This window comes from Gymnodraco acuticeps, unplaced genomic scaffold (assembly GCF_902827175.1).
Source record: "Gymnodraco acuticeps unplaced genomic scaffold, fGymAcu1.1, whole genome shotgun sequence".
Lineage (NCBI taxonomy): Eukaryota > Metazoa > Chordata > Actinopteri > Perciformes > Bathydraconidae > Gymnodraco > Gymnodraco acuticeps.
The window spans coordinates 609254-636326 of record NW_022990003.1 but is presented as its reverse complement, the minus strand read 5'-3'; the positions used below and the strand labels follow the sequence as shown (position 1 = coordinate 636326).

General features: G+C 41.0%; 1 protein-coding gene across 1 annotated transcript in view; it reads left to right on the top strand.

Annotated features, from left to right (window-relative positions):
• Positions 1-25529, top strand: part of slc9a3r1b (SLC9A3 regulator 1b) — a 34215-nt gene extending 8686 nt beyond the window's left edge. Inside the window, exons 3-7 of the mRNA XM_034212933.1 lie at positions 14759-14932; positions 17882-18035; positions 20903-20946; positions 23917-24036; positions 24281-25529. Coding sequence (XP_034068824.1) covers positions 14759-14932; positions 17882-18035; positions 20903-20946; positions 23917-24036; positions 24281-24418 — 630 coding nt within the window. The 3' untranslated portion in view covers positions 24419-25529. The remainder of the gene's footprint in view (positions 1-14758; positions 14933-17881; positions 18036-20902; positions 20947-23916; positions 24037-24280) is intronic.
• Positions 25530-27073: the final 1544 nt, after the last annotated feature.

Genomic DNA, 27073 nt, shown 5'->3' with positions numbered 1-27073 from the left:
TAAAACCAGAGTCTATAACCCCCAGGTACTGAGAGAGTATGAAATAAAAGTGAGTAACCCGTTTCACATCACTGGAGCTGCCATCTGTGTTCAGGCTGTGGATGGTGTTAACGTTGCTTTGTCCCACCCCTCAGCCAATCACGGACAATATGTTGGAGCGCTAGCCAATAGCAGCGCAAGTATTACATAGTGATGTCCTTAGGTGACAGAAGTAAACAAAGGAGTCCAGTGGAGGCCTTTACAGACCATTTACATGCACACAAAACAAAACACACTACAGGAAAAGGAAGACCACAGAAAGCATAATAGCGGCACTTTAAAAAAAATAAAATCCAAGGAGTTCCATGCAGTATGGAATAACATTACGGCATACATTTTTTAACTATTGGATGATTACCCTAAGAAAAACCTGTTTTCACTATTTACAAGGGCACCTATCATGTGGCAGTTACACGCATACAAAAAGTATTTTCTCATGAGCTGTGTCCTTCCTCTCGCTGCTTTTTGCTTTTTCATCAGTGATTAATTGAGATTCAAGAGAGAAAGTGTGAGAGTGAGGAGTTTCTTTGGGTGTCTTCCTGAATGGCTGCTTACATAAGACTCTTTAAACACTAATTACAGGAGAGGAAGAGACTTGTGTCAGAGGAAAATTACTGCGGCAAGATGAGATCTGGAGGAAAAATATTCAAACACAAATATATAAAGGTCCATGAGTCAGTCATTTATACAACAAAAGAACAGGGGTGACTAAACAAAGAAGACATGAATTAAAGACCCTTTAAGAGTGTTTGTATGTGTATTCACCAAGGACACACACTGTTTAAAGCCCTCAAATGAGACAAGAAGGCGACTTTGTGCCCTCCTCTAATCTGAGCCTGTAATCTGCACATTTGTATAAAACCTGCTTATTAAAGAGCCTTACACTGCTTTCACCACACATGGCACTCATGGCTTTCTAAACTGGCTTTACATAACAAAGTGTGGGGCTGTAACTGCACAATGTTTCCCCCCTAAACAAATCATCCTGAAGCTGTTGTGTGGGAACATTCAGTCTGTTTGTACAGCCTTCAGTGCACTGTACACAGAATGGGCTTTTTAACTGGCTTTCATTGGCTGTCAATGAAGTGAAACCCAACATTAACCCGACTTTAACCCACAGTGGCAGATTAGGAGGCATAGGGTTGCAACTTAAAATCATTTTGAGATGAATGTATACCTTGTTGCATCTAATAAAAGTCCAAAAATAGTGAGAAATGTCCATCCCAAGCTCCTCATAACCCATGACATCATCAAATGTATTCTTTTTTTTGCCCACTACTCATAAAATATGCAGGAAAGAAACTCAAAACATTTCACATTTGAGAAGCTGTATTCTGAGAAGTGTTTATAAAGAACACCCCAAACGAATTATCAATTTTAACTAATCAATTCATTATTTATCTTTGCAGCTACAGTTTCTTTATTTGTCTCTTAATCTTTGCCTCAAGGAAGGTCAACATCACATCCATGTGACTTTTCTATTTCTGTACTTTTCAGTAATTTCCCGATTTTACCGTCCAAGTTTATCTGATGTAATGCCTTCAGGAATAGCATGGTGATACAGTTTTCTGTGAATAGAATTAACGTCAGCTTTCGTTAAGAGTTTGTCATGCATTAGAGGCAGACATAGCCACACCTAGAGCAGCTATTCCACCTGTGTGTGTGTGTGTGTGTGTGTGTGTGTGTGTGTGTGTGTGTGTGGTGTGTGTGTGGTGTGTGTGTGGTGTGTGTGTGTGTGTGTGTGTGTGTGTGGTGTGGTGTGTGTGTGTGTGTGTGTGTTGTGTGTGGTGTTGGTGGTGTGTGTGTGTGTGTGTGTTGTGTGTGTTGTGTGTGTGTGTGTGTGTTTGTGTGTGTGTGGTGGTGTGTGTGTGTGTGTGTGGTGTGTGTGTGTGTGTGTGTGTGTGTGTTTGTTGTGTGTGTGTGTGTGTGTGTGTACTGGTTTCCTGTAATTGTTGTTAGTGGAAGATTCCCCCCGCCCCTCTACTCGATCCTCTCCTCAACCCCCTCTGGCCTGCAGGTCTTAGCAGGAAAGTAAAAACTACAGTGTAAAGGTCAGAGCCTTCCATCAGAACAGGATATACACTAAATGAAATGTAACAACTGGTTGAATGGCATGTTCCAGCAACACTGAATCATGAGAGTAAACACCCACTTCCAGCTGTGTGTTGTTGGTGTGCTTATCATTGAAGCCATTGTCACAAAGCCAGGTATTGTATGGGCTGTGTTTCGGTAAAGGAGTGTTTTCTTGTGTTTGGTGTGTCCAACTATACAAAGTGATTCATTCTGAAATGCTGCACGCGCTTGCATGACGTACGCTCATAATGCGCCTTTGAGCATGTGCTGTATTTGTTTTGGGTGTTTTCATGTTAGTATGTGTGTGTGTGTGTTTGGGAGTGACCGTTTCCTTTTGCTGATCTTTTAAGATAATGGAGATATTGGTGTAAAATGTCTAACCAATATGATAACACTTTTTTTATCTTTAGTGTGCTTTTTTTAAGGTATTCGAAGACATATCCAGGTTAAATTAATAAAACATCAATATAACAACACACTTAAATGATAGAAAATGAAACATAAATACACTTTACATTCACAGTAGATTGGTGCCATCACGAATGAGCTATAGAAAGGGCTAGAGGAGTGGGTGATATTAAAGATCTTTAATATCACCCACTCCTAATGCGTGATACTGATTTATCAAATACGGTTTCACAGAACATATCATTGATTATGTTCATCATTAGCATCAATAACTGGTTGACATTGAACTTTATATATAGCAATAACCACCATAAATAGATAACAACATTAACATTTTAAGAGAAAATAAATATTTGTTCTTGTGTTCCAGCAACATCCGTCTTTAAAGCCACATGCAGAGTCATTAATCGGCCACTATGTGTAACCACCGCCAGACATCACCACACTTTCCACACACTTCTCCTCTGTAGTTGTTTGTGTGTGTACTGTGGGCGGGACTTACTCGTGACACAATACTATCACAGAGTGTCGCCCAAGATAACGCTGAGCATTACCAGTGTTTTTGTAAGACAGTCACGTACAATTCATTGCAACATGAAGGAGGTGAGGAGAATATATACAAAACATAATGGCTGTCATTAGAGAACAGTGTGGATCAAGTACAAGCCTTTTCGTGAGTATTTCAGGGGCAGTAATTGGCCTTTTTATTAGCCGACAGTGTAGCAAAGACGGGAAATAATGTCTGTAAACAGGTCAGCGTCAGAAGTTCACTGTTGTAAATGTTGTTGTCTAAATGTTAGAGAGTCATACAGTGGGAAAAAGCATAATATGGTCTTAAGCAGAGATAGGAAGCTGTTCTACCACATCAGAACAAATGCTATATATATATATATATATATGTTATTAAGACTGCATCTATCAATCAATTAATCACTTGTCAGAAAATAGTGAAACTTGTCTTTCCCAGTTTTAAAGCTCCAGGTGATGTCTTTAAATATCTTGTTTTGTCAGTTCAAAATCCAAAGAAAGTCACTTTTACTGTGCCCAAAAATATTTGAGGCTGAAAACTGCATTTTCGCCTGAAAATCTAAATATTTTATAATTCAGAAGACTAGTGGAGATGGACGTGTGTCTTCCCCTCAATCTCCCTCTTTAAAGTCTAACTATGAAGTATAGGCTAAATGTGGCTAAAAATAACCGTTAAGAAAAGTTTGTGATAATTTTTCTTTTGATTGACCCATCACATTGCAGCTCTACCGTTGATTAGGGGCGAAACAAGCTATCGATAATATGTTGTCTTTACAAATCAAATCACTGTCAGTGAAACTCAGTGACGTCGCTCCAAACAACAGAACCACTGTCCCGTCCCTCTCCTCCAAGACCCCTGTGGCTCAGGTCAGGGGTGGAACCTAAAGTGTGTGTGTGTGATCGGGTCCCATGGGATTCTGGACGGAGACTTCACAATGCCACATTCCAGTCCCCACTCCATTCTGCTGAAGGTTCACCACCCCGGTCGGACAATGAGCCGGAGGGTCCGCGCCCTGCGGGGGGGGGAGGGGGGAAGTGACTGGCTGCAGTGCTCGCCCTGAAATAGATTCGCCCCCCCCCCCCGCCGTACACCAACTCCCTTCCTCCTACCGTACAAGACACAGCTGCCGTAGAGCCAAGACAGAAGTGTTGGTGTGCATTTTTCTGTACCCTGAATGGTAGCCTGGGATCTAAGATTTGTATTGCTAACCACTACACGGTAGCTAATAAGCAAATGACCATAACGCCATTGAATCAAACTAGGGAATCATTTAAGAAATCTTTCCTAAAATACTTACTTGCTGGCTTAATTGGCAAACGTGAAATATACCTGCTTAGCATCAGCATGTTAGCATTTAGCTCAAAGTACCTAGTGTTGAATTGTTGAATTGAATTAAAAAAAAGTAAACAAACAATACAATTTTTAGAGTACATTTTAAATCACTCAATGCATTTCCCATTTCCCCCAAGGAGAACTCAAAACACAAGAACACAAATAGAGATGTTCCCACTTGCAGCAGCCTCAGTGATGCAACGCAGCCAAAAGGCAGGTTCTGAATAAAGGGCATGACTAATAATTGTGTTGTAACGCTTAATCTCTTGTCCCTGCTAACCGCTTTGTTTTAATTGTTGCCTGCCACCCACCTGCTCTAATAACAGAAGTATGTAAGTGGCTGACACGGGGCGAGAACCATTTCAGCGTATTGTAGGAAACCCATATGTTCAGTTGAAGAACACAGAAGATCTACATGGGGAGTGTTTCCCTTTGGCTCATTCTTCGATACCAACAGTGGATCTATGATTTCATGTCTCACCGTGTAACAAACCACTGGTGTTTATGTCTGCTTGTTTGCAACAGGGTTGAACGCAAAACTGACCACATCATGTTGTAACTTCTGCTTGGATATAGTAACACGGTTCTGCCTATATCCGGAATCTCAACGTCAATATTTTGTACCTATTTTAATGCATCAAACATCGCAGTGCTGTGTGAGATAGTGTGTGTGAAACTTGTGTTGGAGGTGGTTTAGCAGATGTTGATTACAGGTCTGCCAGGGTGGAGGGTCAGGGACAGGAAGACTGGCCGAGGAGATAAAAGTTGTTGACTGTGAAAGCACCAAAGTCTCAGTCAGCGTTGTGCTGATCTAATGCAATCACGATTGAAAAACAAAGACAGCCAACTGCGGATGAAGACCCTTGAGTAAAAGCAGACCCTGCTATCTCTATTTTCAAAGATCTTAAAGCGATCTCAAGGCACTCCATTTGCTCCTATCTGTGGCTGCACCCCTGCTGTGATGAGGGACGATACTTTTCTATTTCCAGGCCTTCCCCCTAAAGAGTCTATTGTAATGGGAACCCTCAGCAGAACTTTTCTTTGGTGTGTTTTGTACAGCCAGTTTGTCCCATCCTCAAATTGAAGGGGGGGGACAGTAGGGTGCTTTGTTCGCCCCTCAGCCTGCCTCGCAGCTGGTTCAATGGTCCTGCTTGAAATCCAACACCCCCATCCTGCCGGAGAGAGTGGTGCGCTCCGTACTCTCAAATCTTGTGCCACGGTAGTTTTAAAAAGGAGCATGTTTTTCGTCAAACATTTATTAAGTCTGTCCTTGAGGCTGTTAATCCCTGTCAACAACGACACATGACAATCACAAGGAGCGGGGGTTTGTCATGTCACTGAGTAACCACAGTGCCTGGCACTTTAGCAGTTATTCTGTACGCTGATCAAAGAGGCCCAAGTCACGGGGGAGCTGCCCTCTTTTATTACAGCGACATGGGGAATGAAGCAGCAGAAAGCGAGGAAGAGCGATACATAAAGAGAGGCTGCTGTAGACATTTCTGCATGCAGAGCAGCTGAGTGTGACAGAGTGCTTCTGTTGATCATTTGCAGGACTCGGGAGTTTATGGGACATTGGATAGTCGTCCGTGAGGTATTTATGTAATTAGGCAAATTAAAGCATGTGACGTTTTCATTTTTCCCCTGAGTATGTGAAACATTAAAGAGTTCATAATATGCTCATTTTCAGGCTTATATTTGTATTCTGTGTCTCTACTTTGACATGTTTAAATGCTTTAATGTTCAAAAAGGTCTTTATTTTTCTCATACTGCCTGTGCTGCAACACCTCTTTTCCCCCTCTGTCTGAAACCAGAGCCCAGTCTGCTCTGATTGGTTAGCTGACCGGCTCTGTTGTGATTGATCAACTGCGTAGAGACCCCTTAGCCTATTGCGTGTAATGTGTTGGAGTGCTAGCCAATAGATGCGTGAGTGTTACATAGTGATGTCACTTTTTGATGGAAGTGAACAAAGGAGTCCAATGGAGGAGTTTCAGGCAGGAGGGGGGGGTGTGAGAGATTAACTGCCTCTGGAGCAGGGGTGTCAAACTCAAATACACAGTGGGCCAAAATAAAATAATGGGTACTAGTCGAGGGCCGGACTGGTTCAATGTTTATTGTAAAACTTATTGAAATGAACTTCTTGCACAGATTAAACCTGGAACTAACAAAGCTTAAATTATTGCCTATAAAAACAACATTAAATAATCAGTTTCATTCATTTCTTATGGCTCTATCTGCAGCTTTCCCAGAGTCATTTCTTATGATTACATGTTTCCACAGGCCAACAACAGCTTCAACAAAACTATTTCCCTCAAAGAGAAAACCAAACATGCCCTGCTGTCGTGAGAGAAAAAGTACAGAAGGAAACATCAATTTAAACTCAGTGTGCTGCTCTGTGATGCTAGTTCAAGCAGATACTTGGCATCTCATCTTGGGTGCAAGCTCATCAATGTTTGGGCTCAGGCTCTGAGCTGAGGAAACCCTGAGGATTGAGTGAAGGTGTGCGTGCAATATACCGGCGGGCCAGATCTAATAGTAATTAGAAATTATCCTGCGGGCCGAAATTAAATCCACCAAGGGCCTGATTTGGCCCCCGGGCCTTGAGTTTGACACATGTGCTCTGGAGGGAACTTTGGGATTGTAGCCTTTGCAGACCATTGCACAAAAACCTATATAACAAACTACAGGAAAGGGAAAACTAAAATAAGGGTCCCTTTTCTTTAAATGAAGTTGAGTCAAAGACCCAGAGCTGTGCAACTAGAATACAGTCATAGATGTCCTACAGGCTTTCTCCTTTATTAAAGCCTGTAGTTAAAAATCGGTCCGCTGGCAAAGCACAAGGAAAATATGAAGTAACTGGCTGTTTGAGTGGCAGAGCTACACACACACACACACACACCACACACACACACACTGCCTCTCTCCGCTGCCTGAGCCACTCGCAGCCACAGCCTTCTCAGTCTAACCGGTATCAGGCTGACAGAGACAGATCTCTGGTGGCTGACTCACAGGCTGATTAACATGATGGATGGGGTTTATGGAGGTCGTTGTCTGCTTGTTATTCCTCCCTGAGAGTGTTTACAAGATGCAAATCAATCAATCTGGCTCGTCAGACACACACCTGTGGGCTCCTCCAAGGCAGAAACGATGACTCCTGTGCTCTTTTTGTGCGGTGCTATGCATGTAAAAGCTGATATACTTTATTAACACCCTAGCGGCATGGCTCTGGGAACAGCAGTCTTAGTCTGTTGATTGAACCGAGTTATCTCAATAACTACTGGATGGATTGCTATGATATTTGGTGTGAATATTCAGGATCCAAGGAGGATGATTATGTCTGAATTTGGTGATCCTCTGACTTTGAAAGTAAATAATCAATTTAATTAATTTTAGTTTAGTTTGATTTTTTTTGTGTCAATTCATTAGTCCAAATAGAAACACACAGTAAACTAAGGTAATTTGCCTGATGGCCATTGTTTTTTTTATACTCCTAATTTTCCGTAGGTATCGGGAAAATGTTGTTATCAGGAATTATTTTAGAAATGTTATTCAGATATCCTCTGAGCCCTACTCACCATGATGTTCACATTTCTTGAATGAAATGGGAACACATTAGTATTAAATAGAATAATTACCAATAGCATTCATTTGTTCTTGACCCATAAGTTTGACTGAAGCATTAACATTCCTAAATCTGACATTTGTCCTGTGGGGTAACAAAAGATTTAATTTTCATCTGTTATTTGAGACTTAGCAATAACAGCTCCCCATACGTGCTGCGCAGAGCTGCTCCAGAGGCCTGTAAGACGAACCTCTATATCTTATCTATTCATAACCACAGCTTCTTGAGGAACACCAGAAACAACGTCTAAAAGAGGATTATATCGACGTCTGGGAGGGGAACCTGAAAACTCTCAACAACCCGAGAGAAACCGTGTGCTGGCACAGAGGATGCAGATTTGTGTGACAGTCGTTAAGAGCGTTTTGAGAATATTAACACAGTCCCTGGCTTTGTTTTGCAGTGATTGGTATTCAAAGCCATTGCTTATTTGTTGTGGCTAAATCCTTCTGAAGTCTTTGCTGTAGCGCAATGAACCCAATTAATATATGAAATGCCTGAAGGAGGTTGTGTCTAAAAGAAGTGAGAGGCTAACAGCTGCTGGGATTAGATTGAAGTATCGAACTGGGAACAAATGTGATTTGTTACACTAAATGTTAATGAGGAAATATGTCTGCAGAGAAGAAGGATGCACCTTTTATGCCAAAGGCACTTAATCTGTGTTCATTTAATTAAAGAACATTTAAGGGAATAGTTTTACATTTTGGGAAATACGTATACATTATTTATTCTTTGCACTCATGTTGCGATTCACAAACTGTAGCCTGTATAAAGTAGGTATGGGACTTTATCGACAGCAAGTATTTTCTTTTTTGAGTGTGAGACAACTTTTAGTACCACCAAACGGGGAACTCAGGCATTGTGTTGACATTGTGAGTCAGATCCTCAAGCATATCTTGCTTTATCGTCAATGTTACTCTAAATAGGACCATCATTTACAAAATGTACAACATGCTGTAATGAAGAAGACTGAATTGCCACCATAAATTCATCAAGAAATCTTTAACTGTGATAATTAATCGAAGGGTTGGTTTCGCATCGACTCGTGTCCCTATTGGCTTTACCTTTAAGTCTTTATAAGAGGATTACACTTTGTTAGACGAGAAGACCAATACCACTCTTGTATTAAACATCAAGCCAGTTAGCTTAGCATGAAGACTAGATACAAATAATCCAAGTCAGATTTGTCTCTTGGTCGTGCTAACCAGCATTTCAAAGAGGCTTGATGTTGCCTGGCTTCTGTATGAGATGTCAAATACAGTTATTTCACTCTCTGGAGGAAAAGGCTTTTGTTTCGACAGACACTTCAATCCTCTACATGCAAACTAGCGAAAGCCTCCCATTCCATGATGTTGTCCGTGTGTCGATGAGCTTTTTTGTGCTTAAGTTGGTGTTGTATTTGAATTTCTCTTTCATGTCAGGAAGTTGACCTTGCACAGAGGGAAGCATATTGAGAGAAGATGTGGCAACAGTTCCTGTTCAACACTTCCCACCCTCAAAGGAAAGTGTGTGTGTCACTGAGAGTGTGTCCACTCTAGAAAACCCTGTTTTTCTGAGCAAATAGGAACCGTTCACACAATAGGAAACCGTACGACTTGGATCTTATTACAGTCAAAAATAAGGACAGTGGTGATGGTTTGTGGTATTTAAGCATACAAACAAGATTACATCACACATATTTGCATCATGGTCACACAAATCTTTTGAAGAATTCAAATTGGTTGATCATTTTGACAACTGAGCTAAATCTCAGGAAGCAGCATTGTTTTCTTTCCCATATCACGTACATGCAGATGCTTTAGCGTCTGGGAATTTCTCAAAACAAAACAAAAGAGTCTGAGAGGAAGTATACAAATGTTCCCGAATAAAGCTGACCTCAGGCAAAAGCTAAGCCGGTCTGAAACAAATATTTAGTTGTTCTTGCTGCGTAAGTTAGGGAACACAGATTTGTGTGTCAATCCAAGACAGATAAGGCCGTTCAGTATGGGTGTGTGTGTCAGGGAGTTATGACGATCAGAACGTCCCATGAGTGTACTGTGCTTGTATCTTTGTTGTGCTCAGCATATTTGAAACTGTGTCTCGGTATAGAAGACCCGACATTGTATTTGTTGTTAACACACACACACACTCTCAATTGACCGGTCCTTGGTTAGCCGTCCTGGCTTGTGTGTGTTCAGCAGATTCCACAGATTTCAGACCCTCATGGAGATTCTTCAGCCTTTCACTTTCCTCCGACACAAACCCCCCTCTGTTGTCCCGAGCAGAGCCTCTCTCTCTCTGCACAGGGACGCCTAACGTCAGCCAGGGACCCAGGGCCGGCCCTAGACTTTTGGGGGCCCTAAGCGAGCTTTGGCTTGGGGGCCCCCCCCTCACTCTAGCGCGTTCTCACTACACACAACACGGAACCAACTTTTGTCTTATGATGTTAGCATAAGCACACATATTGTATAAATAAGCATGTAAACACCATGGACCTTCTGGCGTCTTTTTTGTCAACAAGCCGAGGCGCAGCGGCAGTTGCACTCCCACTTGCTCCCCGTTTTCTCACATGCTCTGGCAGCTAGCACGAGAGAGGGGAGGGACTTAGAGCGTGCTTGAGAGGGGAGGGACTGCAGGCACGGCTGCAATGCAGGTAGTGGAAGCAGAGCGCTGAACACACACGGCTCTTGTTAAAACAGCGCTTTCTCACCGGAGTACTTTTCCCCGTCATTCTTAAAGTACCGATACTAATGAAACGGAGGAATCGTAACGTTTTTAACGGCAGGGTATCGCGGTACCTTTCAAGTATCGGTACACCGTGCAACACTACCATGAATTGTCGTCTTTTTTAAGAAAATGTTTTCTTATGTCCATCTTCAAAATGTCCGACTGACAGTTTATTTTAAACATTGTCACAGCTCACAGGATAGGTACCTGTCAGCCAATAAGACAGATGTTTATTTCCATTCAACTCTCTGGTTGGTCTGGTGTCTTGCCTCTGTTGCATTCACTGAACACGGGAAATTGCAATCCTACCGTCCTCTCTTGTGTCATGATCAGGTTCAGGTAAAGCATGGTTAATGTATTATATTATTGACTCAATAATATAATACATGACTTTGAGAGTAGGCAATCTAGGCATATTAACACAATTAATTAAACATACTTATCACGGCGACTGTGTACTGAGATTTTTAATTTTTTAATGAAAAGAAAAGACATTTTTTTGTTTTGTTAGGGGGCCCCTTAGTGGCTGCGGGGCCCTAAGCGGCCGCTTATGTCGCTTAATGGGTCGGGCCGGCTCTGCACGGACCCCATGAGCGTCACTGAGTTAATGCCAAGGCTGCAGAGTGTGTTGATGCCACATGAACGGAGTAATTATAAATCACGGAGAGTGCTTTACTGCCACGGGGAGTGAGAGCTGCTTGCTTGTTTGGTAATTCAAGGCTTTTAAAGGAGGAGAAACATTGAGCTAAATTACACTTTAAAGAGGCCCTATTATGCTTTTTTGGGGGGTTTTCCCTTCGCTGTGGTCTTTTGTTTAGGTTATTGTGCCTGTAAATGTACAGAAAAGCCTAAAATCACAAAGTTCCTTCCAGAGGTTTTTTTCCGTTAGACTTCTTTTTTTTACTTTGCGACAAAGTGACATCACTACTTAACACCCGGGCTTCCATTGGCAGGCGCTCCAACACTTTGTACATGATAGGCTCTGGTTTCAGACAGAGGGTGAAAAGAGGTGCAGGCAGAATGAGAAAAATAATGATACGTTAAAGCAGGTAAACATGTCACAGTAGACGCACTAAACACAAAGGTGAAACATGAAAATGAGCATGATAGAGCCCCTTTAAATAAAATACAAGACTGTCTACTCAGTCTGCACTTTGGATTGAACCTTTTACATTTAAAGGCCTTGTAAAGGAAGGTGGCTTCACTCTGAGTTTGGGTGTAACACTTGAGAAACTGAAGGTCGTGCAATCGAAGACGATCACTTTTGTATAATCAGTTATCATTATGATGGAAGTGTGGCTGCAGGGCTCTTATCAGGAGCTCATCTGGTGAGTGATCAGCGCTCCAGCTGCCCAGCGTGATGATGAGAAAAGGACAGCTGTGACATTAATGTTTTATATCTGAGGTGTGTGTGACACTGTGTAATGATTTAGTTTGAGATATTTACATGATACTCAAGGGACAGGAGTTAAAAGGAATGCATTTAGCTTTACTGCTGAAAGTTAGATGAATAGATTAGTAACACTGTTTTATCTAACAGCCTGATCTCACCAAGTTGCAGATGAATTACATAGCAATTATCTTTGTCATTTTGCGTGTGTTTGCTGTGACTTTCACGTGTAAATTCTCTGAAAGTCAGGTGGAACATATTTAAAGAGCAAGAAAACCCCAAATCCTTAACTTAATTGACAAAAAAAAAGTTCTATTTTCAACCTGAACCAGGAGCTTAACCTTAACAGAGTAGCTTTGTTGCTTAGACATACCTATTTACAATTCACAATGTTTACTGTGTGTTGAAAACTATGGCTTTTATGTGCGATTGAGAAAGGCTTTAAAGGACACTGGAAAGGCCCAACATTTGATGAACACAGGCCGTTAAATGAACACAAAATGCTCTTCAAACTAGCATGTTTTCTCTGTGCACAATGACATCACATAGGTATCCTAATTAAAGATTGGTTGTTTGCCAAACTAACATCTGTTAGCAGTAAACAGATGACTCAAAACCTGTAAGCATAGGGGTGCCTCTATTTTAGCATTTTAGAAAAAAACGACTAACCTGCAGTTTATTGTTAGAACCTCACATGATTTCTAGGAATGACAGTACACAGAATCACCTGCTTTACTTGAACACACCATAAAGTGCGTTTTTATAGGGGTTTTTTCCAAGAAAGACAAGGAGAGAAGTTAAATATTGGTGGCGGAGGGCGGGTTGTAGACTTGGACCTATTGTCTTACATAATACAGTAAAGTGACAATCACTCATGGCTGGTGAGAGAAAGCGTTGATTCAGTTATTATTACGTCCTCTTTAAGCTTTAACCAATCAGCTTCCTGCCCCATATTTACTGTAGAAAGTGAGTCAGACTTTATTTATAGAGGTTTTTTTATTGTCTTCCAGTGTTTTAGTTGACAGAGGGCAGGACGCAGAGCTGCTCTGATGTGGAGGGAGTGTCGGGTTAGATTTTGTCGCTCTGACAAAGATTATCCTAACCACTGCTGCGTCTCCTGAGCTCATTGGCTCCTGTAGTTCAGATGTGTTCTGACCTCCTTGATGACTAAGCCATTAAGGCGCCCTATTTCTAAGTAAATAACCTGCATCTCCCATTCAGCTGAAGGGCGTTGCAGCTTTTTCATTCCAATTTTTGAGTTTGATTCACACACTGTGACCTGTTGGGAAGTATAATGTGACGTCATCAACAGCAAGTCTTTTTTTTATGATACAAATTAACAATCTTTTGAGTCTTTTAGTACAACCAAACCTGAACTCAGCAGTGGACAAAGGTATGGTTTAGACATTGTGAATGTAGGAAATGTTTTACTGATATAAATAATTAAAAAGGGCCATCAATGATAAAGGGTCTTTTTCTCATAGACTTGAGTACTGCCAGTCAGGATGCAGGTTTAAGGTACTTGTAGGTGAAAGGAGTGTCTGATCATATTTGGTCACACTGACAAATATTACCTTGACCAGCACTGCTCTTCCTGATTATCTGTAACTCCTACATTACGTCATATGTGGACCTCTTTGATGACAACGCCATTAAGGCTGCTTTACCTATAAATACAAAAACCTGCTTCTTCTGTAACGTCATTAACAGCATGTCATTTTTTTTTTAATTAAGAGTGAATATTCAACATCTTTTGTGTCTATAAGTAAAACCAAACCTGGGTAATAACACCAAAGCATACCCTGCTTTATTGTCTATTTTGCTCTAAATTGGATTATACAGTAAGTTACAAAATACAGATCATGCTGAAATGAAGAAAACTTGCACTTGAGGCCATGAATGTGTCAGAAAGGTTTTTAGGTAAGGTACCTCTGTATTGGCCCTCCTTGTGTTTCCGGTCACATTTGGTCACACTGACAAAGATGATCTTGGCCAGTGCTGCGTCTCCTGATATCTGTAGCTCCTGTATTCTCTGTATTCTGTCGTGTTTTGACCTCTTTGATGACAAAGCCATTACGGCGCCCTACTTCTAAATAAAGAATGTGCTTCTTCCACCCAGCGGAAGGGAGGCTCTGGGGTTGAGCTTGAGTTTTTCCTGGATGACAAATACAGCTCTAACTCTTCCTGCCATCCCATAGTGGGACGGGGCGACGGGGACGGGGACGGGGGGAGGTGAGAGGTCGGCGCCCAGCGTCCATTGTCCTCCTCGGAGCCAGGAGTGATCAGGGGCTTCGGACCACACCGGAACCGATCCCTTCCTCAAGTCCCCCCTCCCCAAATGTTCCCTAAACCTTTCCAGCAGACCTCCAATCACATGCCTCCAGGACCCTCTTCCTTCCTGGAGAGCAGTTGAGTCACATGGAGGCAGATAGCAGCACACAATATTGTTAAAAAACACTGCACAACACATCAGCATGCAGCAGCCACCTGTATGTTTAACCTCGGCTTTATATTCATGGTGAACGAATCCCTGGAGCTCTCCGTAACCTTTGTGCCTCTCGTTCTGCCCGAGCCCATGGTGGAGGTATTTTGAAACGCTAATGTCCAGCTCTGTCGATGTATGTCACACACTGATATTAACCTGATGTGTTTCCTCTGCTTCCAGGAGGTGATGAGCTCTGAACTGCGGCCTCGTCTCTGTGTGATCCAGAGAGGGGCGAGCGGGTATGGCTTCAACCTGCACAGCGAGCGGGCGCGGCCGGGCCAGTACATCCGAGCGGTGGACGAAGACTCTCCAGCAGAGAGGGCGGGCCTGCTGCCCAAAGACAGGATAATACAGGTAACTTATAGGGACATTAGAGACAGTAGCTCCATTTAAGAAGACTATACTGATTGTGGTGGGACGACTTTCTAGTTTATAAACTCTTTGAACGGACTGCTAACTCTTGGCGGTAGTCATGGAAAGTAATACAATACAAATTAGAATAAAGTACTGTATTTAAGGAACATTTTGAGGTACTTCTACTTTATTTGAGTCTTTCAATACTCTGCTACCTTTTACCTCTACTTGACTACATTTCAGGGGGAAATATTTAACTTTTTTACATTTATTTGATAACTTCAATTAAATTTAAATTACTAAACAAAATATAATCAGCACCTACTTTATCTATATTATCATGTTGTTAAGACAAATATGTATTGATCCTTTTGTGAAATTCAAACGCTTCTTGGCAGTATATATAGTTAAACAATGATTTTAAAATAATCTCCTCATTTGCTAGCTGCAGTATTAACATGGTCAACGTGTAATACAATAATATAATTAACTTTATTCTAAAATTGACTGCTGTGCAGACATGTACATATTGATATTAGATTTTGATTAGAGGTAAAAGATCTGAATACTTTGTGTAAGAAGGATTCATGGAAGTCACTGGCAGTTTTAAGTAAATGTACTTTTTAACTCATTAGTTACAGAGTAATCCTTAGGAGAAGAGAAACTGATCAGAGTTACCCAAAAATACCCTTCCTGTTCTGTCTGCCCCTCTTCCGCTCTGAGCAGCCTGAGGTGATTTTTTTACTTGGATAAAACTATACATGGTCAGGTTTCACCTTCACTCTATTGTATGAGATGGAAAATCTGTTCTGTGAGAATTATTTTTTCTGTTTTCTTGTATTTGCAATATTTCCACCACTGACAGCTTGGACATCAGGTCCTCAAATATACATGAACACTTTGTTATGCTGTATTGTTATAGACAGTTCAAGTAACAAAAGCACAAGTGTAGGGGCTGCTACTTGAAAAGAGTTGTATTTGAAATGAGCAAAGCAGTGGTAGAAGGACATTTACTCAAGTACTTAACTCAAGTACAAATTAATGAATATCCTTTTCTTGAATCAATTATTGGAGAAAATAATCATCAGATTGATCTGTAATACAAATAATCAGTAACTGCAGTTGTTTTTGTTTGTTTTTGCCTGTCCTTGTTTGTCTACCCTCCCCCGACTGTAAAGCGTCTTTGAGTTTGAGAAAAGCGCTATATAAATAAATATAATTTATTATTATTATTAAATGCAAAATAAGTTAAATCCTGCTTTAAGATCTATGCTTGAGTGATAACAATCACATGATTATAATGTATATTGCATTATAGCAATTGTACTTTTTACTACTTTTTCTATTTATATGTACAGACTTTTACTTCAATGCAGCCTTTACTTGTAAGACAGTACTTTTACAGTGTGAAATCACTACTTTAACTGAAGTAAATGATCTAAATTCTTCATCTGACTAATCCACATCCACATCAAAAAGTTAGGCAGGTCCTGAGAGTCGCTCCTCTCTTTTCCCAAAGTGAACTTTTGGTTTGGAGGAATGTGTTGTGGACTAACTGCCGCTGTGTGGGGTCTCAGATCCCCGCAGGACTCTGAAACTGTCACTGTGCTCAGCCCCACACTGAAATAATCAGCTTTTTAACTGGTCTGGGGTCTGCTCTGCTCACCTCTTCTTGACTGTACTGTGGCCTACCGCAGAGAGTTATGTGTGTAAACAAACATTTCTATGAGAAGATTGGACATTTCTTCATCACATACGTTTGACTGCAGTGCTCAAAATGAACTTTATATTGGACCATTCTGGTGATAAACGGCAAGAATGTCATACAATGTTTGATAAAAGTCAAAAGAAAAAAGTCACTTAATGCTGTTGTACTCAACAACATGGCGTAATGGCAGCTAAATTAGACCAAGTCTGACCTGTACTTGTCTCCCTTCATTTCCTATATGAATGACCATAAGAGTGAAATGAAAAGGAGGACAGAGAGAGGAGAGGGATTAAAGTTTCCTCAGAGATGGGGGTCTGTGTGAGGCGAGCGAGGGGTTTTCATTCCCCCCCGAGGGCCCCAGACAACCCACTGAGGAGCGGGGCTTTGTGGGAGCGGACGGTCATTGTTACTTCTGCTACTGGCCGAGCAGCTATTGTCTAGCTTCCTCTCTGGGACTGGCTTAGACGTGCAGGTCCACCCTATGACCTAAACACAGACACACACACACACACACACACACACACACCCTTCCAAGACATTTCTCACATGCTTTCCTATGGTGATTTTATCCCAGAATACTCAGCTGGTGTGGGAGTGAGCCACCTGACATGTTGAGTTACTATCCACCACACAGACAAGGTCCACATCATATGTTAACAATAATCATGTGTGTTTTCTGGACATTAAGCAATTTGTTGTTCCCAAAACTGACTTGGGAAAGAAAGCTTTTTTCTGCACCTACTGCACGAAACCCTGAAAAGTCCAGGCTGTCTGTGTGAAAATGTTTTAACTACACCATTTTTTAAAGTAGTTTAAATGTATGTGTCTATGAGAGTGTGCTATTTTGTTATTGTTGAAACTCTGTGTTGCTGTTATTCTTGGCCAGGTCTTTCTTGGAAAAGAGAACCAAGTTGTTCCTGGGACGAAAAGTATTAAATAAAGGCTAAATGAAAAGTATTCAAATTGAACCAAACAGAATACCTAGTCTTTGGTTTGGACCACACTGTGACGATTGTTTTGCAAGTTAGAGTTTAAAGGAATGTGTGTGTACGTGTGTTGTGCGTGGACACTCAGGATTTCCTGCCCTGGAGCCTCTGGCAGACAAAGTGATAATATTGAGAAAGAAATCCTTGACAGAGATAAAAACTGTTTCTCTGTGGAAACAAAGACAGGACAGCCCCACCCCCAAAGAAGAACATTTTGTACATTTAGAAAGTAAAACGATCTATTTTCCTCCTCAGGTGAACGGTGTGTCGGTAGAAGGGAAGACGCACTCGGATGTGGTGTCCGCCATTAAAGCCGGTGGGAACGTGGCCCGTCTGCTGGTGGTGGACGCAGACACAGAAGCCTTCTTCAAAAAGTGCAGAGTCGCCCCTTCCACGGACTATCTCACCGGTGAGAGGACACACCCACACACACACACACACACACCACACACACACACACACACACACACACACACACACACACACACACACACACACACACACACACACACACACACACACACACACACACACACACACACACACACACTCACACACACGCAGAACAATATGACCATCACTAAAGAAGCAGCACAAGTTCAACTGCTGTCTGGCATGGACGGAGTGCATTGCTGCAATTAGCTCGTAATGTTTCACTCCAGGTCCATTGTCAGTGGTGGTTATAGACATGTTTTAGACACGAGACAACGCCTCTTCTTGTCCTCCTCTCAACCCCGACAGATTTAAGTCTGTCACACAGTCTCTCGGCTCTCCTCCTTTAGTTCTTTTTATCTCTGTGTCTCGCTTCATCCTGCACAGCTCTTTTCCTTTTCTTTCTCTGCCTGCCAAGAAACTTAGACAGACGCTGAGCCTCATCCTGTCCCCTACACCACACACACAAACACACACACACACACACACACACACACATGGACACACACACACACACACACACACACACACACACACCTAATGTGGACAAAGTTAATCTTTTGGACACAAATAGATCAGATCAGACGGATCAGAGAGGGATTGAGCTCGGTAACAGTTTTGTTTGTAGGTGTTAAAGCTTGATTGCAGATCTCTCTTCCAAACGTTTGACATCACACTGCAACTTGACACAAAGAAGCAACATTCACTCCATAGTTGTTTTTTTGTAATGGTGACCTAAATACTAATATCAATATCACATTTATTTTGAAGGATAACCTTTATTTAAAGAATGATTTCTTAAAATGTTCTCCTGATACATTCTTAACCTTTCTTATCTATGGCCGCTCCAAAAAACGTCCAATACTAAAACCATTGTCAGACACGTATACAAGTAAACAAACATGCAACTTCAAGCTGCCTTCACCAACACTGTGCAGGTTGAACACCCACAATAAAGTATTTTAAAGTATTTCTAATGATAATTATTGTTATACTTACCACCGTCCCCAGGGGGAGCTCCAGTACAATGTGTCATTTAGTTTCTGTGTTTGAGGGTCTGTCCTTCACACAGGTGCGTGTGTGCGTACGTGTGTGCGTCACTCTGCACCATGAGACCCTTCATGTAAACATGCTGCTGCCAGCTGTTGTCATGGAAACAGAGAGTCAACGCTGGGTAGAGACGCTGCCCTCTGTATCCAGGACAGAGGAAATAGATAAAAAAAATGCAATATGGTTTAATAGAATGTTCCCAGTTGATTATATTCGTACATAAGTCTAACCATTAATAAGCACTTGGGTAACTTGTCATGTGTTGTGTACTTTTGTGTGATGGACCCCACCATCACTGAATAAGAGGCAGACGTTTCATATGGTCTCTGACTCTCAAACGGCGTCAGTGTTTCAGTACGGGATAAAAAAGAACCAGCAGAGATTCCAGTGAGGCGTTTCCCAGGTTACTGCCTTCACATGCTGCGGCCCACTCAGAGGGCAGCTGCCCGCGCTGATTCTTAACTCCACTCACACTGCTCTCTTACCGGACGCTTTGTTTGGTTTCCAAGGCGCTCGCTCCAAGTGGCCTCTCAGCCTGAAGCAGGAGCTGCAAAAGGACTCTGAGAGGCTTCTTCTCACACACACACACACACACACACACACACACACACACACACACAACACACACACACACACACACACACACACACACACACACACACTCACTCACACAGAGAGGCCTTGAATCCCAGAGTAACTCTGGAGGACCAGCTGCTATATCCAGTAATATTCATCTTTAGCTAGAAAGACTTAGTGCAGAGGATCAGAGGGATGGAAGGTAAGGGATGCTTCATCAAGATGCCGGTTACAGTACCACTTCCTAAAGGGGCTCTATTATGCTCACTTTTAGGTGTTATATGTGGACTTAGTGCCTCTACTGTGACAGGTTTACAGGCTTCAATGACCAAAACAGTTCTTTATTTTTCTCATACTGCCTGTGCTGCAGCTCCTCTTCTCTTGGTTAGCTGGCCGTCTCTGTTCTGATTAGTCAACCGCTTAGAGATATCCCGCCCATTAGCCTATCACGTACATGTGTTTGAACGCTGGCCAATATAAGCCAAAGTGTTACGTACTGATGTCACTATGTTACATAACTAAATAAATGGAGGTCTTTTGGGCAGGGGGCGGAGTGTGTGGGAGGCGTGTGGCGCAGTGGATTAGTGCGTTGGTGTTCGGATCAGGGAAGCACAGGTTCAAACCCCACTGCAGTCAGCATGTCGTTGTGTCCCTGGGCGAGACACCCCAAGTTGCTCCTGTGGGGATTGCCCACAGTATTGAGTATGTAAGTCGCTTTGGATAAAAACGTCTAACAAGTGACATGTAATGTAAAGAGAAACTGTGGGATTTTAGCCTTTGCAGACCATGCACAAAAACCTATACAACAAACAACAAGAAAGGTAAAACCCCCAAAAGCTTAAAGAGCCCCTTTTAAAAAAAATAATGTGTGTGTGTGTGTGTGTGTGTGTGTTCAAACATGGCGTTGTGATGAAGCATTTCTATGGGAAAGAGCTGCAGAGAAATGCTCCCCTACAGCTATCTGATATTTGGAGGGTCGTGGGTGCAATGCAGGAGGAGCATCTCATAGAAGATGAACCATGTGTGAATAATGGATGATCTGCTCATACCTGCGCTATGTAACAGAGTAAGTGTTGGTGGAGTGAAAGGCGAGCTGCTGAGAGACTCTTGATCTAGCAGAGTGGAGCTGATGGTCTCACGATGTGACATTAGTCCTGACACACAGGGAAGAGACGTGGAGTTCAATGACTGATTCTTGTGTCTCTTTAATTTCTACAGGTCCCCTGCCTGAGCCTGTCCTTAATGGGAAAATGGAGGAGAAGGTAAGATTACACCAGCAGAAAATACCTCCATTCAATATGATGTTACTGGCCCAACATGTAAGAAGATTGCTAAAGACAAACCCTTCCTATATGTGTATGTTTATTTGATTATTTTATGTATTAGTCTATTTAACAGAGACAAGTGCAGATTAATCAACATCTTCGTTAATATTATTGTAAATAATATAGATATTGAGGAAATCCAAAAGTAACGTAATCCAGTTACATTCTTTTATAATATGTTGATACTTTAGGTTATTGATTACCTTTTTTTACAGGTAACTCTGTTATTGTAACGGAACACATTTTTAAAGTAACCCTTCCAGCCCTTCATGTAGAACCGAGACACATTCAGAATGACACTTAAATGAATGCAATGCTTTCATTTGGTTTGGACATCTGCTTTTAAACGAAGCCAAAACTGGTATTTGAAGTGTGTGAAGAGGAGAGGGAAGTTGCCGCCGCTGGAGACCGACGATTCTTCACACACTTCAAATACCAGTTTTGCTTTGTGATGGAACCTCTGCTTCCGGAGAGAGAAGGACAACAATAGCTCATTTTTGAATACTCTGTATACCAAAATAATACTCTGTAGATCTTCAGCGTCCAGCAGGCCGAAGGGGAGCAGGGTTTAAAAGTAACTCGCAGCATTCAGGTGTGGCTTCCACATCACAGAACTGAGTTATTCATCTCAGAGATGTGGACTGAGCGGACTTTCCTGTTATTGTCTCATTGTACGCTGCTGTGTGGAAAACCCCACCCAGCGAGTACTCCATTAACTTTGAATTATTTGACCAAGGATGGATTGTGTATACAAAGTACAAATCCATCCTGTCGATGAAGTAGCATGAACGACAGTTATATAAAAGGTGTATTCAAACTGGAAAGTCCTTTTTTAGGCTAAGCCATGAAGATCATATCGGCTTTGTTTAATCCTGCTGAAATAATTGGGTTTAATTCCAATTAGACTCACATAGAGTAGGAGGCACATTCAGAGTTTTTGTAAGGATACAAAGGACGTAGTTAATTACTGAGTTTTGGAATGCTGTCAGGAGGATTTTTTTTTATAATTGAAGGACAGATACAACAATACAGCGTTACAATTAAAGCATTTTCTCTTTCCATTTAAAAATATATATTTTAGAACAATTCGTCCTCACACTCCACCAATCCCTTTCCAACCCTAGTTTGAGAAAACCATAGAGATACGAGTTTACCCTAAATGAAATAGATTCTAGAAAAAGAAATAATAATTGAATAAAAAATATAGAATATGAATGATTAAAAGGTGATTGACAATTAATTACAATAAGAAACAGGCCTAATAGTGAATATGACAAATAAATAATATTTCTCTGCATTTTGGAAACAAAAAGCGTTTTAATTTTAGTATTAATAAATATGTTTTATTGTACTGACAAAAGAGTGGTATAAATCTTTTTATTTGACTCTCCCAATAAATGAAATACATTTATTTTAAATGTCAAACCTATGCTAGTAAGTAATAGTGTGTGTGTGTGTGTGTGTGTGTGTGTGTGGTGTGTGTGGTGTGTGGTGTGTGTGTGTGTGTGTGTGTGTGTGTGTGTGTGGTGTGTGTGTGTGTGTGTGTGGTGTGTGTGTGTGTGTGTGTGTGTGGTGTGTGTGTGTGTGTGTGTGTGTGTGTGTGTGTGTGTGTGTGTGTGTGTGTGTGTGTGTGTGTGTGTGTGTGTTGTGTTGTGTGGTGTGTGTGTGTGTGTGTGTGTGTGTGTGTGTGTGTGTGTGGTGTGTGTGTGTGTGTGTGTTGTGTGTGTGTGTGTGTGTGTGTGTGTGTGTGTGTGTGTGTGTGTGTGTGTGTGTGTGTGTGTGTGTGTGTGTGTGTGCTCTCTCAAGAATGCTTTTAAAAGCTCTCTCACGTTACAAGAGTGTCTTATTCCAGCCTGGACGCATTAGACCTGTTTGTAAATCTGTGTTGATAAGACAGTAAAAACTTGCATGAAGACACAAAGTAAAAGAAACCACTGTGAGGCGCGGTCGACTTCTCGTTGGGCGTTTGGCCAAATATGCAAAGTGAAGCCTGACCCGGACTTCCCGTTATTCAGGGACTGTATGTGAAGTTACATGTTCCTCGTATTGTTGCTTAGCGGACGCTTGTTAAAGGTTGGAATAGGGAGGGGGGGATGCAGGAGGTCAAGGAGAAGTCGCCTGTGTGGTAAAAGTGACACTGATACACACTGACATTTTTACTGAGGCTGCAGGAAGTTAAATGTCTCGTCCTGCAACTCATTCAATCTGTTTACAAACACTGAGGGCAGGAAATAACCTGAATCAAATGATGAGCAACTCAAACAGGAAGAGAAGCAGGAAGAGTTTCTGAGAACTCACCACACACACAAAACATATTCTAAATGGCTTTTGCCTTTTGTCATAGAGGTGTTGACAGAACACTTGCTTAAAAGGCAACTCAGCACACTAGCATAGACGTTTCTTTTCTTTCAATATAAGCTTCCAATATTTAGTTTTTCTTTATCTAATTGTGTGTTAGATATACACTTTTTAGGTACCTCTTAGTAACTTGTAATCAATGGGAAAAACAACTCGGATATAAGACTGACCCCCTGTGGTGAGGTCCGGTACTGCATCAATGCTGAAAATAAATAACAAATCCCATTTGTTAAATTACACTTGCTATCATTTATCAATTAGTCGATTCACACAAAAAGAAAAATCAACCGTTTTGATATGTTATCAATTGTGGATTTATTTTTCATATAGAAATGGCAAGAAAAAGTCATCAGCCTCTCAAGAAATTGGACTCTGAGAAAGTGCAAAGTGATCTTTTCTGACCTTGTTATAGACAAAACTAATGTTTACGAAAAAAATGTGTAGTTTAACTGATACAATTATACATGCCTTTTATATGTAATGATTTTTATATGTAATGATTTTTATCAATATTGTGGTGATGCTGACAATGAGTGTTTGTGTCCCCAGGTGAATGGTAGAGGGGCCAAAGAGGCACAGAGGGACTCAAAGATGTCAATCAGTCCTTCTCCGTCCAACGCTTCCTCCAACACCTCGCTCACAACCCCACCCGCCAAAACCACACCTGAGGTACATTTCACAACCCTTTAGTACCTTATTTCAGGCATTTTACCAAAATCTCATTCAATAAATCTTTTACTTCAAAACAGGGGAACCCAAAAGTGCTAAAATGCTAACTAATGTCCGGCTTTAGGACTCATTCCTGCACCACTCTATAAGGATACCGTGTGAATCACTTCAATATTGTTCTTTAAGGTGGCATTTTGTGACCAAACATTAATCATACTCCCCTCCCCTGTTTCTCATCACTCAGGGTTTTGTTGCGGGCGCCATCCCGGCGCTCAACCTGTCCCTGCAGCAGGTCAAAGAGCTCGCCCACCAGAAACGCTCCAACAAGAAAGCCCCCCCCATGGACTGGACCAAGAAAAATGAACTCTTCAGCAACCTATAGGCCGCCTCAGCTCTGCACACACATATTTTATACAGTTGTTCTTACACAGAGACATCAGAAAGAATTTTTTTTTTTAAATATCATGACATTAAATGAGCATTTTAACTATTGGCATCAGACAAATCAAGCCGTTCTGTAAAATATAGTATTCTTCCTCTTATTATTACTCTATGTTATTTTAACCCAGATATATTATGTGTATAATGTGCTACTAACAATGAAAGATGTATATGCCAATGAAGGAGAACTGGACCATGTTGAAAATGTGTGTTTGTTTGTGTGCGTGTGTGTGGACCCTGACAGTCACTGCTGGTCAGAGTCTGGTGCCTGTGGAAGTTTAATGACCTTCCTCCTCCGTCTGCTTATCTGTCTTTAAAAAGTTTTTACTAACATTTTAAACACTATAATAACAGGAATTAAACCAGCCAGACAATCAATTGACCACATATCTGTAGTTGACCTTTTTTATTTTTGTTTGTAGGGATTAACATCTGACTGAACAGCAATTTATTTACAGTTTACATGGTAAGCTTCTTTTTTTTATCACCATTGCTTGTTATAACAAGATCCTGAAAATGATTCCCTGATGGCTTTAAACTGGAAAGACCGTTGCTTCAAAATGGGCTCTCTTATATTGTATGTATGTATATATAAATACATATATATCGTCTTAACGTAATTCCACTGTTTTAACCGTTTCTTGCTACTGTGCATGATTTCATCTTATGACTTCTTGATATCACCTTTTATTAAATGTGAACTACAGTTTATTTTAAATAACTTATATCGTCCTCACTTTGCCCTTATGTCCGCTGTGATTGGCCGTTCAGTTCACATTTTGAGCATATGGGATATTTGTATCGCTTGCTTGAGAAATTAGATTTTTACACATTTCTATCAATGCCTTGTAAGAAAAATAATTATGTAACTTTGAGATGATGTATTTCTAAAAGACTGTCCGTTCGTCACTAGATTTTATGCATTTGTGCAGTATTGAGAATAGTGATGATTTTTCCAAATGAAGGATTTCATTATATGAAGATGTTTTTTTGTAGTTTATGTAAGAAGTAAGCCATTTCTATACTGTAATAAATCATCACACAAAACAAGATCCAGTGAGGTTGTTTTTATTTAATTGTGATGAAAAATAAAATGTATTAATGTTGTCAAGGTGTGTGCTGGTGTGCCGTAACTGCTTCTAAGACATGTGTTTGTGACGTACTTTTAAGAGGAAAACTGTGAAGTTTAGAAATCATCTCTTAATTTGGAAATATGAATTTTTTTTATCCGACAGTTATATGTAATATCATAAACTTTATTAAAAAAATAATGACCACATCATTAAATGCATGTACTGTATGTGTTGTATTGCAATGAGTCAGGAATTTTAATTATGCACATCAACTGGAGGAGTAATACATTGTACCGTCTTTCAATAATCCAAACATGGTACTGATATAAACACCGTTCATTTGCACACACAAAAAATGGATGAGCAACAAGTTTGTACTTTATTAAGTGTTCATTCATGTTACAAGAGGGATTTGCTTTAAAGCAATGTTGTGCTCATGGCTTGATTCCACTGCCACCAAGTGGCCATACATATGAGTTATTGCAGGTTTAATGTGACAACATTGACTCAGACAGGACAGAAATCTTGATGTCTCTTAGACCTTTCACCAGTCAAATGGAAAAACTGTTATGTGGTCATAGATGCCAAATATCATGCTACAGAGATTATATAGATATCAATAATATAGATAACATTTTATAAAGATCGTTTGCATTTAATGCTTCCACTCTGTGGAATCTTTTATTCAGGAAATGTCATCAATCTGACCCCATTAGTGTCAAACTTATTAGCCTCCTTATTAAACTGTTCCTTTAACTGAAGCAGTTTGTTATGCATCACCACCCATTTTGACCCCTTAATTTACTGACAAATGATGTTGTCATATTTTATGCCCTCAAGCTGTTTTCCCAGACCTCCTGGTTGCATGGTTCAGTGTCTGAGCTCCTCCTCTGTCCTCCAACTTGCCGCTCTGTCTCCAGCAGCTGTCTCTTTCTAATGGCCTCAACCTTTCTGCTCCTCCACTCTCCTGCAGTGCTGCCATCATAATCACAGCTCACTGTCACACTCTGTGCCGCTCCCTCTGTGCCTCTCTGGGGTAATTAACATAATTAGACTTCATGACATTGACGGACATCATCCGTAAATGGTATACATGGTAACTGGGCATAGAAAGATGATCATGATGATGAATAGTTGTTATAATTAGCTATTAAAGATAACAGCAGTATCATAATAATAATAACTGTATGATGTTCAAAGGTGAGGTCTTCAAAGTTTGTTGTGGATATAATGATTATGACATTTTACCATCAGTACTGTTATTCATTAGCTGAAACAGGGGAATAGCCTTACCCTTTTGGAAATAAGACATAATGTGAAATAGCAAACAAAGGTGCTTGAAGGCAGATTGTATTACCTTTGGACCGAGCCAAATGTATAGAAAATCACCCATGTCTGTAATATCTGTAATTTATACTTGAATATAATTAAGCCCAGAGGTAGAAAAACAGCATAGACCAGCGTGGAATTCCTGCTCTTTGCTGGTTTTTGCTGGTAGTTATGCTGGTCTATGCTGGTGAAGC